The sequence below is a fragment of the Conger conger genome, chromosome 7 (assembly GCF_963514075.1).
Source record: "Conger conger chromosome 7, fConCon1.1, whole genome shotgun sequence".
Taxonomy (NCBI): Eukaryota; Metazoa; Chordata; class Actinopteri; order Anguilliformes; family Congridae; genus Conger; species Conger conger.
The window spans coordinates 4,359,165-4,371,713 of NC_083766.1; the positions used below are offsets into that span (position 1 = coordinate 4,359,165).

General features: G+C 49.2%; 1 protein-coding gene across 1 annotated transcript in view; it reads right to left on the reverse strand.

Moving 5' to 3' along the window:
• Window positions 1-1,898: 1,898 nt before the first annotated feature.
• Window positions 1,899-12,549, reverse strand: part of fnip1 (folliculin interacting protein 1) — a 40,053-nt gene continuing 29,402 nt past the window's right edge. Inside the window, 7 exon segments of the mRNA XM_061249280.1 lie at window positions 1,899-4,325; window positions 5,349-5,464; window positions 5,796-5,996; window positions 6,620-6,785; window positions 7,649-9,110; window positions 10,829-10,998; window positions 11,383-11,529. Coding sequence (XP_061105264.1) covers window positions 4,247-4,325; window positions 5,349-5,464; window positions 5,796-5,996; window positions 6,620-6,785; window positions 7,649-9,110; window positions 10,829-10,998; window positions 11,383-11,529 — 2,341 coding nt within the window. The 3' untranslated portion in view covers window positions 1,899-4,246.

Consider the following 12,549-nt stretch of genomic DNA (forward strand, 5'->3'; position numbering starts at 1 on the left):
TCCTCTCTGTTTTCTCCCGGACTGTGGGCAACTCCACTCCCATGGAAATGCAAGCCAAATATCGCGAGAAACGCAACTTAGTTACGGTGACCGTCCCCGTTTCACGATTTTGGAAATGTTACTGATTGTTCGTTACTTCTTTTTGTTTATTCCTTTATTTTTGTGAAATGTGTAAGCATAATAACTAATTGTATTACCAAAATATTACATATTCCGAAAATAAAATTTATTTTTGAAACGAAAGAGCCTATTCTTAAACTATTCAAGTTTATTTAAGGACCACGGAAATTTAAATAAAATTATTTATCTTGAATTTAAGGCTTCAAATGTTTAAGCTTCTGGGCTACTTAATATATTTTTGCAGAGATACATTGGACAGACAGTATGTTTAAAATTAAAACCTGATTCTGCATCAATTTAACTTGTTACTACTTCATCATTTTAATAGCCTACATCTAACATCAGCACGAACTTCACCAATCAGATCATACGTGACGGGGCAAAGCGATTAACCTGCTGAAAACCTAGCCTGGTGAAAATCAAGATAAATATATAAGACAAGAATTTGTAAAGAAATATGTTAATTACAGGCTAGGATTTGGGCGGCTACAGCTTGTCAACACTTGTCAAAACGGCGACATCGTGTTGTATCTTCATGATTTACCGAACTGTGAGTAGCCACTGCGTCAGAATAAATCTATAGTCGCCGCTCACCTGACGGCATAACTTGGGAGACCCGCTGACTAGGGGCACAGTGAATGCTAGCCCATACTCATGGATGCAATTAGTAACTGAATCTAGAAAATAGACGTAAACTGTAGACGTTTTCCACAGTAATAACTGCCGCACTGCAGCGAAGTCTTTCTGGACAAATCAGGAATTAACCTGTACACAGGACACCTTTAGTTATCCCCGACTATTAACCATTTTTAGGCAATGCGTTCATAAGATTCTCCCGAGACTGTCCTCTCCACAAAGTATTGCAATTTGATGGTGTATTAATTGTTACATGTCGCACAAAACCTCTACACATTCAACACTGTTCATTATGAAATGTAGTTATGCAATGTTTTTACGTTTTATATATATATATATATACGTTTTATGTGCTTTACTGGTTAGTATTGCATATACATATTTTCTAGTCACTGTCATTAAGGTAACTGATAGTTGTAGCGGTCACTAATTACCATTATGACAGCTATATGACAGCGACCTTATAGGATGTATTCACTGTCAAAAACCAACGAAGACGGGGGTGCCATTTTAAGAAAAGTTACCACCTGATATGGATAGAGTACCGTAGATGCTGCGGAGAAAAACAAGGCTATTAATATTATTTGTTTTTCGGGACTGTATGGAGAGCTGAATATGGAAACATGACGTAGCTCTGTCCCACAGAGAGATAATGACAATGCCCAGACGGTGAAATCACGGCCAAACTCTGTTTACATGGATATTGCTGAGGATGTAGAGCAAACAATCTGGATGTACTCAGGATGGATTTCCGTCTTGCGTACACTGTAGGACACATTCTCATATCGGCTTGGGCATTCTCTCTCCGCCACTTCCTGTGCTGGAGGTATTTCAGTATGACTGTGGCTAAAACAGGATGTCAACAGCCAGTGTGCAAGTCTAAGATACCAGGGATCGCGGTTTCTAACTGAAAGAAGCGTGAAACTCGAACTTGTAAAGAGCACGCGCATACGGAGTACAGTTAACTTGATGTATGCACACATTTCACTGGTACTCGTCTTCATAGCAAATGTCCATTTAACATGTCTTTGAAACGGTTTAATTGTTTTCACTCAGATATCCGTATAGCCCCCGTGCAATAAGAGTTCATGAAAAATGTGTTTGGTTTGATTGATACAATAACAAATAACAGGAAGACAGGGTGAAATATGTAACATTGGCATTTTTATTGCACAACATTCCCATAAAATTGGGAAAGGATATTAAGGAAAACAATGCATATTTAAGGTACAGTATGTACAAATAATTGAATACAAATGGAAAACAATATGTACAATTAACATGAAACTGTTATATACTCTATACTAAATAATTTAACTATACCTTTAATGAGAAATATAGATATAAATACATAATTTAAAAGAGAAATAATCAAATGTTTTACAAAACGTAACTCCTGCGGTGGCCAAATATTTTTAAAGCAGAATCTTAGCCGGAAAATAAATTGTGAACAGACACTGAATTCCTTCATGCCACACACCAGTTAAGACTCAGATGCATGACGTTACCTCAGAACAGCACAGCTCTCAAAATCAAATGCAAAACGTGTGCCATGGATAGTAGAAATATTTGTAAAAATAAACCTGCCATTTACATTTGTCTTTTGCAGCATTTCACTATCATATAAAAAGTGTTTTGTTTTTGTTAGTGCTTCCAATGATTGTATTATTTAATCCTATAAACAAAACTGGTAAATAAATGTAATTGTGATTTGAAGGTATAGTGATTAATTACTTCCGTTTCAAACATGCATAAACATGGGATGACACATCTAAATTATTGTGAGAAATACTTAAGAAGTGAAGCATGTAAATATAATGTAAGATTTCAGTGATATTCCCTTAAAGAATTTCACTGCAAGTATAAAATATTGTGCCTTTAGAAGTCTGAAAAGAGGGAGGTTTTTAATGACCATGGTAGCATCCCTTCGCTATAGCATACAGAATCTTATTTTCTGGGGGGTTTTTTGTTGACAGATCTATTTCAAAGCAAAGCCAAATGGGTACTTTCATGGCAGGTCAACATAGTATTCAATGTTTGCACATAAATGGACCCAATTAATATCTCCTAGCTCAGTTTCAATCTGCTTCATACCTATTTTATTCTGTAAATCATGCGTTTTTATACTGTTATAAATGAACAATATTAATCCTATCATTTCCTACCATTATGTCATCCCTGAAATTTCAAATTCATATCTTACAAAACATTGTCTGAAATATGACTTAATTACTTACTGTATTTAGCACTTTTTGCGCCTACCCAGTTTAAGACTTTGCAACTTTTGATCTTTGTACGGTTATTGACACAATCTCACTGTAATATTAAAAAGACTCACCCTATTCACTATATTACTGGCCATTATTAATGTTTGCGGGGAATTCATACGCTTCTCAATGTTGTTCAAAGAAGGACTGGGCAGCACAAAAAAGCCCACAGACAATCGATAATCAATAATCCCTAATACATCGACACTAATATAAAAACCTCATTCAAGATGCAAATGTGAAATCTGGAGCTATGACTTCAGTAAAGATCACGCCGATGTGAGAGTTGGATAATCTCGCAGGGCATGACCCAAATATTTCCCTTTTAAGCCAAATAATGCAGCTGACAAACACCCACAAAAGATCTGAGGTAGTACTGCACGCGCGGGAGCGTTCAGCGTTAAACGCCACCACACGCTTTGTCATTACAACTTGTACTGCAACCTATTTGGGCATTCTCAAAAAAAAAAAAAAAATGTTCTGAAATTTTTCATCTCATAATTTCATTATTTGTTCAGAAATCTTGTGAAGCAATGTGGCGCTTCGGGACAAGTGAAGTAAAATGACAAAAATATAATAGCAAAAATATAATTGGCAAGTCAGGGCTCTTTGTCCATATTTACTATGATGAGCCAAACTTTTTTTTTCCTCTTCCTTGTTTCTTTATGGATTAAAAGAAGATACAACATGATAATACAGCAAAATATGATTTAGTATCGTCGTTTCCTCATTATTCTTCGAAAGAAAAGTGCAGTTTGCGACTCCTCTTTGGCATTGTCCATCTAAAACTAAAACAAAAACAAAAAAACGAAAAAAAAAAAGTGTAAAAATATGCTCTGGATGTAAAACAAGAGTAGAACATTCTAGATAAGTGAGAACATTCTCCGCCGGCGGGTAGGCCCGGCGCGTCTCTCCGCGGAGCCTCAGTCAGTAACGCGAGGGCGCGGGGAGCGCCTCTGTCCGCGCGCGACACAGCGTCCGTATCCTAGCAACCGTGAGCGAGCGAGCGAGCGATACACAGGACCTGCCACTCTGTGCGGGCTCCGCGGGCGCCCATGGAGAGCCCGGCTGCGCGGGGGTGGGGGGGTGGGGGTGGGGGCGGGGCGGGGCGGGGCGGAGCTGGGCTGGCGCGGTCGGCACCACAAATGCCTTTTTTTTGTTGTCGTTGCCGTTCGTCACGGGTCCTGGGTGCAGAGTTTCCGCAGTCCGCTGCCCCCTAGTGGCTACAGCAGGATCTGCGCCACGTACGGAGCGTGCGTGCTCGCCACCGCTGCGAGGAGGGGGAGGTCGCTCGACTCGATCCTGGAGAGAAACAGAGAGCACACACTTAGCACATGCCTAGGACACGTTTAGAACACGCTTAAGGTACATGACTGGGATGCCGGAGGGAAGGTCGGTGGTTCAAGCCCCAGTGGAGCCATAATAAGATTTATGAAAGATTTACGAAATAACTGTAGTGTAATGTAATGTAATGTAGTACAGACTTAGCACACACTTTCTGACCCGTGACCAACAGCGGAGCACACACAGGGGAGAGGCGCCGAAACCCAAACGCTGTTCATTGAATATTACGAGCCAGACCGACGGCCTCCGGGCGGAGTCGCATGTTACCCATGAACGCTCGGGTTCGAAGCGACTCCGAGACCATCTGTGATAATACTGCCTCTAACCCTGCTGCCGCGGAAGTTAGCCGATGTCTAAGCAGCAAAAATACGCCTCTCTGTGAGGTCATGGCGTTTCATGGGGGTTCCCTTGGCTCAGTTTCAACGGCCTGTTTTTTTTTCGACAGCGTCTGTTACATCATCGAAAATAATAGTTAAAACAGGACATACAGGCGGCAGACTCTCACCATTCTGCCTGCAGCACAGAGTCAAGCCCGGTCTTGAACACTTTCACAGTGTGCTTCTACTAACAGTATTATTCTCTGGGATATTCAAATCTAGCCCTCATTGTCAGTAATACTGCCGGTTTTAACTTTTGGATGAAAGCGCCATATAAATGTCGTCCACCTACGATTGAAGTGAAAGGACTCAGAACCGCCGTGTGGACTGAAGCATATATTATCCTCCTAAGACCTGGCGTACACATGCGTGGACTCCACATTTTGGGCTGTACAACCATAATACTTCATTCTTAAGACCGAGAGTCCACATATGTGGACATCATTTTTCTCAAAAACTACATCATGTCAAAAGATGATGCTTAGTTTTTTTATACTTATCAGGTCCCAATAAGCCCAAATAGCAAAGAGAAATTAAAAATGCATACCAAAAAAGAGTGCGGGTCTTAGGAGGTTAAACACACAGGAAGGAGGAGGAATCTCACCCGAGAACCATCCCCAGCTCTTTGACGTGTACTCTGGTCTGGCCCTTCAGGTACTCTGCCAACATTCGGCTCTTGAAGTACAACTCCTGGAGCCGGTCTTCAAGGTGCATGATGCACTGCAGGGGAGAGAGAGGGCAGTCATGTCCCATTCCTGAACACACGGGACAACCTCTGTACTGTTCAGACCTGGGTTCAAATGGCACTCGTTTTGGATTCAAATACTTTTCTATATTTCACTAAGCTTGCCTGGTGTACTGGAAAAAAATTTAACAATCCCAAAAATACAAAAACCCCAACCCATCCGTTTGTCTCTGCAGGCTCAAAATGTACCAGGGCAAGATTAACAGAACACAGAGACAAAGTATTTGAATCCAGAACAAATGCTACCTGAACCCAGGTCTGCCTCTGTATTCGTCCAGAAGGGTGGAGCGTGGAAGGGGAACTCACAAAGTTTGGCGAGAGGTTGAGTTTGTAGAGGTGAGAGGTGGAGAGGAGCAGACTGGACACCAGGTTGGACACCAGCACCTCCTTGCCCAGCTTGTTGCAGTCCGCGGCCCGTCTCTGGCTGCTGGCCACCTGCACTGTCCACTTGTCGGTGTCGGCGATGATGCAGACCGCCTCCGTGATGGGCTCGTCCAACACCGGATGCTGGGGGGGGGGGAGAGAGGCACGTTGCTTCAGGGGGTTCTTTAAAGGGAGGTGAATCTACACACGCAACGCAGCCCCGGAGAGACATTGCAGAGGCACGTTTTTATTTCAGAATACAAAGTTTGGGCGCCCGACGTGGGGCTGAGTACATCCAATCCCCACCCCGAATTTGGAATGTCCCATCATCCGCAAACGCAGTCGCGTTCACGCCAAGCCCCCACTACCGATTTAGGAGGGTGTAGGACGGCCTGTTAGGCAAAGGTTGGTGGTTCTAATCCCGGTGTAGCCACAATAAGATCCGGAAAAGCCGTTGGGCCCTTGAGCAAGGCCCTTAACCCTGCATTGCTCCAGGGGAGGATTGTCTCCTGCTTAGTCTCATCAACGCATCAACTTAGTCCCCCCCCCCGAGGAAGACCTTCCGTGTCAGAGGAAGACCTTCTGTGTGTCACTTTGGCCGCAGAGGGGGTTGCAGGGTTACTGAACCCTCCCATACCCCCCGGGGCGACGCGACCAGCGTTCCAGTGTCGCCTCGTGGGGCGACCCGGCCACACGGTCCGGTGTTGGACCCGAGGTCACGGGGCTCACCCACGCACCCCGGTGTGGTGAGGACGGAGACGCGCTACCTGCACGGCGTGCGCCAGTTCCGCCGACAGGCACTGCCGAAGTCGCTCGTCACTGGGGAGCCCGTGCAGGACGAAATCCGGGACGTAGGTCGGGCAGTACCCTCCGAACAGCGACCTCCCGAAGTTGGCGATGCTGGGCTTGGAGTAATTCTCAACCAGCTTGGGCCTGGGAGAGCAAAAAAGCAAAACCGTACGTCACAGACGGACAAAAGGGTTTGACGTCGCTGGCTTGTGGTCATTTCGGGGTGAGGTTCTGGTATCGGCGAATGATACAATGAACATATGAATGAGCTCTGAGAATATAAATGCATCCGATGTAACGGAGTAAGAATTTAACAAACATCAGACCTTTGGCGAAATACGTGATTGTTTTGAACTGAAAAACTTTGCTGTGCTCGATCAATCTCGTCTCAGCGAGTGGCTTGCAGAAGGCAGCAGGTATTTTATAGGTTCCAATACACCAGACAAGCTCAGTACAGTGTAGAAAATACAGTTGAAACCAAAACAATTGCGTATTTGGCCCAGGTCCGGTGCTGGCACTAGCACTGGTGGTTGATAAAGTGAACATATCGATGAAATGAACTCAATTGAGTATATGCTATGTACTTTGGCAAAATGTATCTGCTATATAAATACAGTTTGATTGATCTGAATGAAGTGATTAGACGATGAAGATGAAGATGGCATTCCTATTATACTTGCTGGGATAGGCTCCAGCACCACCTGACCAGGATACGCGGCTTAGATAATGAATGAATGGATGGATGGATGGATGGATGGATGGGGTGGCCTGTAGCGTAGTGGTTAAAGTGCATGACTGGGACACACAAGGTCAGTGGTTCGATCCCCGGTGTAGCCACAATAAGATCTGCACAGCCGTTGGGCCCTTGAGCAAGGCCCTTAACCCCACATTTCTCCAGGGAAGGATTGTCTCCTGCTTATTCTAATCAACTGTATGTCACTCTGCCAAATGTAATGTAATGTAATGTAATGGATGAATGAAGATGGATGCGGAGTTGTGGGACCCACCCGGGGAAGGGGACCTCCACCTCGTCCAGCCACTCCTCCTGCTCGTCGGGGTAGTAGGGCCCGTCCCCGTCGCCCTCGGCGCGGTGGAGCTCCTGTCCCGCGTCCTCGCTCTCGCTGTCCCCCAGGGCGCTGTCGGAGCTCTCGTTCCGCGGGATGTCCCACTCGTTCAGCGGCGTCGCCCGCTTGAGGTCCGCCTTCTCCCCGCGCGGGACGGTCACGGAGATCACGATGCCTTGGTCCTGCGCGGCGGAAAGGCCGCCGCACGCGAAGGGTCCGCTGGGCTCCCGCGGTACCGCCCCCGCCCCCGCCCCCGTCCCCGTCCCCGCCGCCCCCCTCGAGGCGTCCGGGGGCTCCTTCTGCGACCGGTCCGCCCCTCCCGAAACCCCCGGCTTCTTCGACACGTCGTCGATGGTCCTGGTCTCCACGGGGTTGTCGTCGCTGAAGTACTCGTCGAACAGGTCCATGCAGTCCTCGGGGTTCCAGCGGGGCAGGGCGCTGGGGACGCGCGGAAGCTTGTCCGGGTGCCCCTCGCCAGCCTGGCTTTGGTCCTCCGCGAGCAGCTTGGGCTCCCGCTTGGGCTCGACGGCGCCCCCTGCCTCCGGCGGCTGGAGCTGCATCTGCTTCCTGTGCTTCCGCATCTGCCCCTCCACCCTGCGCCGCCGCGACTCCGTGTCCGAGTCCGGGGACATGGAGTCGCCGATGAGGAACGTCACTTTGGAGGCGGGAACCTCGTGCTCCTCGTCCTCCTCGTCCTCCTCCTGCTCCGCCGCCGGGAACAGGCTCTTATCCGGCGGCTTCTTCTCCAGCGGGATCCCGGGAGACCGGAACACTTTTATCGGCGTACTCCCGCCGTCGGGAGCGTCCTCGAGAGTCGCCGCCGCCTCCGCCCCCGCCCCCGCCCCCGTGCCCGGCTCCACCTCCAGCGTCGCACCCTGGGGCGACGCGGACCCCACGCGCACCACCGTCTCCAGCTTAGCGTCCCGGCAGCAGCTGGCCTTCTCCTTGCAGGGCGGGGGCTGGGGGGGGTCCCCGCCGGGCGGGAACGGGGCCTGCTGCAGGACGCCGCTCTGGGAGTCCTGGCTGCCGCCGGGCTCCGGGCCGGGCTCCGGGGAGGGGCGGGGCCCGTCGGTGCAGGCGCTGCCCGGGCAGCTGGTGTCGGACGGGTATCCGCTCTCGGGCTGGGCGTTGCGGGACAGGTAGTCGCCGCTGGGCTTGTGCACGGTGACGAGGACGTAGTCGGACTCCTCCACCTCGCCGGGGCGGAGCGAGGTGGTGATGAGCGTGCCGGGCATCACGATGGCCACGTCCTCGGCGCTCTCCAGCAGGTGCGTCTCCAGGAGCTCCGAGCAGCGCAGGAAGTAGGTGAGGAAGTGCAGCAGCCGCTGGACCAGCTCCTGCCGCCGGCCCACCACCACCGTCCGGCACAGCCTGACGGGGGAGCTGATGGCCCCGTACAGGTCGCCTGCAGGGGGGAGAAGGCCCGTCAACACACGCAACGCACACGCAACGCACACGCAACGCACACGCAACGCACACCCAAACCACACACAACCCACACGCAACCCACACGCAACCCACACGCAACACACACTCAAACCACACACAACACACACTCAAACCACACGCAACACACACTGAAACCACACCCAAACCACACCCAAACCACACGCTGCACACATGCCACAAACACGCAACACACACGCAACACACACTGAAACCACACCCAAACCACACCCAAACCACACGCTGCACACATGCCACAAACACGCAACACACACGCAACCCACACGCAACACACACGCAACACACACGCAACGCACACGCAACGCACACCCAAACCACACGCAACCCACACGCAACCCACACTCAAACCACACGCAACACACACTCAAACCACACCCAAACCACACGCTGCACACATGCCACAAACACGCAACCCACACGCAACACACACCCAAACCACACGCAATGCACACGCAACCCACACGGAACCCACACGGAACCCACACGGAACCCACACACACTGTATGCACCAGCCACAATGCATGCGTTCACAGGCGTGCATGCACATACATGCATTATGCATGGCCACCCACCTACATACAAATGCACAAACGCACACAGACACACCAGGCACACCAGGCGCACCAGGCACAGCTGGCACAGCTGGGCAGATTGCTTGGGAGCACCGAAATGTTGGTAGTACGAACCAACCTGTGAAACTCTGAAGCCTACATGACTACACAACGTTTTTTTGTTTATGCTGTTAGTACACAGGGCTGTACAACGCTTTTCTCTCTGATCTCGACTCATGTATCTAAACCCATTGGGCAGCCTGTTGGTGGCTAGGTGGCTACATGCTCCATTCACTGAGACTCAGAGACTCACTGAGCACCAGGCTGCAGTCACTGCTCCACTAGAATTGAAGATGGCAGGGTGGCAGAGTTAATGCCTGCAAAATTGTCAGAGTAAAAGTAAGCCCCACTACAGTTGCTTTAGCGCGGACTGTGAAACAAGGCATTTAAGTCAAGGCATTTAACCTTGTAGCACGTAAATGCTAGCTGGCTTTTGCTATTCAGAACTTCAGAATGTTTTCTGTTCATGTCCTGCTGCTGTAGAGACACCTCAACAAAGCTGTGATGTAATGAAAATGAGGGCTAGTTTTCAGTGAGCTGGTTTTTGGTTTTGGTAACATAATGGCCCGATGAGATAATGATCTTTGTCCACTCTTACGTATACATTTCCGCACACACAAAGCACTGCTCTCTTAGTTACCAACATGTCCTCATATTAAACTACTGAGATGTGTCTGGATTCATGTTGCGTGTGTACATCTAAATGAGCACAACCCATTTCCAAGCCTTTGGATTAAAAAAAAAAAGTTTCTCATGTTGTATCAAGCTTGAACACTAGATGGCGATATATGTCATCTTTATCCTCCTAGCGTTCGCTCAAGTGCAGTTGCAAACAGACGGTATGTATTCAGGAGGCATCGGTACATCAACCGTTTATTCCTGGTATTTCTCATCATGGGGAGTGATGAGGGTACGGGGTGACTTACATGCCAAATTTGAATGACGTGTTTTGCTTTATTTTTTATTTTATTTTTCGATGAATAATTCCAAATTGAACATTTTTCGCCCCGGTCTTGTTTGCGCCCCTTTGCTGTGCTTTGCTCACCCAGCTGGGCCCACAGCGGGTTGTACGGGTGCGTCTTCGCCAGCATGTCCACACTCTGGGACGAGTGCTTCTCCAGGAAGATCTTGATTGGCGGCTGTCCGTTTGGCATCACCGTGGGGACCCAGGCCAGGTGATTGGTCAGGACGGCGGTGAGGAGCGCCGGGAGGAATCTTAAGGAGAGGACGCGATTGGTCAAAACCTTGAGGCTGCCATGGTGATGACACAGATGCACACGTTTTACGATTTCTGTTCACATTTTTGTTTTTGTTGCCGTCATTCTGTCATTACATTCCACTTTTTTTTTTTGGGTTGGACAAGAGGGATATCGGAAGGTGGGGGGGAGGGGGGGGGGGGGGAAATCAGGAGGGAGGACTAAGATACAGTTTGAAAAGGTGTGTTTTTAGTCTGCGTCGAAATAGGGGGAGGGATTCTGCGGTCCTGACAGTGGTAGGCAACTGTGTAATCAACTGTGAGTCACTACGGATAAAAGTGTCAGCTAAATAACTGTGCAATGTAAAACTGTAAAAAGGGGGCGGCCTTGTGACGATACTCACTGGTTCTTGGAGGCCTGCTCCATCAGGAAGGCGAACTCCTTCATGAACTGGCCGCAGAGCTGGTTTTTCTCGGGGGCGCCGGACATCATGGTGAGCCAGACGGGCTCGGCCACGCGGGGCATGGTGTACAGGTTGCAGATGGTGGTCCTGGAGGGAGAGAGAGAGGGGCCTTTGTCTCTCAGCGCTCGGAGAACAACAGGAGCACAGTTCTGGAGAGCGAGGAACTCCCTGTGTGACTCCCCCCCCCCCCCCCCACCCACGCACTGTCTGGAAATTCCGCGGGGGCTCAGAGTTTCGGGCCACAGTCCAGGTCTTTACACTGCTCAAAATTACCCCCCCCCCCCCCGCCCACCCACACCCCCCCCCTGGGGAATCCACCATCTTTACACTTCCCAGAAAACCCCCCTAACCCCCCCCGAGGGGAACTTCATCCAGGCCCTGCCTCTAGGAACCGCTCCCCCTGGACAATTTCATGGCCATTTAATTCGAAGCTGGAACCTAATTCGAAGTGATTATCGTTGAGTCAATAGTCGAAACTGACCTCAAAAATCCATCTGCGCGGTGCACTGTTGGCCTATTCTAATGAAATGAACTCCGTACGGTTAGGTAACTGGAGGGTCAATGCAGGGTTTGGGTATATATATATATACATATATCTGTGTTTCTACTGAGCCACGGAGGTTCCCACACACACAGGCAAACACCGGCGGACTCAGTAAATACGAAACACAGGAGACGTTGAGTGAGCGCTGAGGAAAGGCTGTTTATTCAGCAGACACTGCGAGCGCAGGACCTACGCCCTGTCGCTCAGACTCTGCGTTCAGCTGAACTCCAGGTACCAGAGCTTCCAGATCCTAAAAAAAGCCCCAGACCCCCCGGGACCGGCGCTCACTCAGGACACCTGCGGCATCTTCAGGGGTAAGAGGGCAGGCCAGGAGCGGGTGTCGCCTTACAGCCGGCGCCCAAATCGGCTGCTCAGGTGAACGCTACGCTAGGCTACGCTACGCTACGCTACGGAGCTGGCCCTAAATACGGCCTGCTGACCTGTGAAAGGTGTGAGGTCACAGATGTGCGGTTAGGACATTCTAAACCAAACATTCTAATGCTGATGTCACAGTCGCTACTGGTAATCGAGTTCTAGAACATTTTTGAAAAAGAAAAAAATAA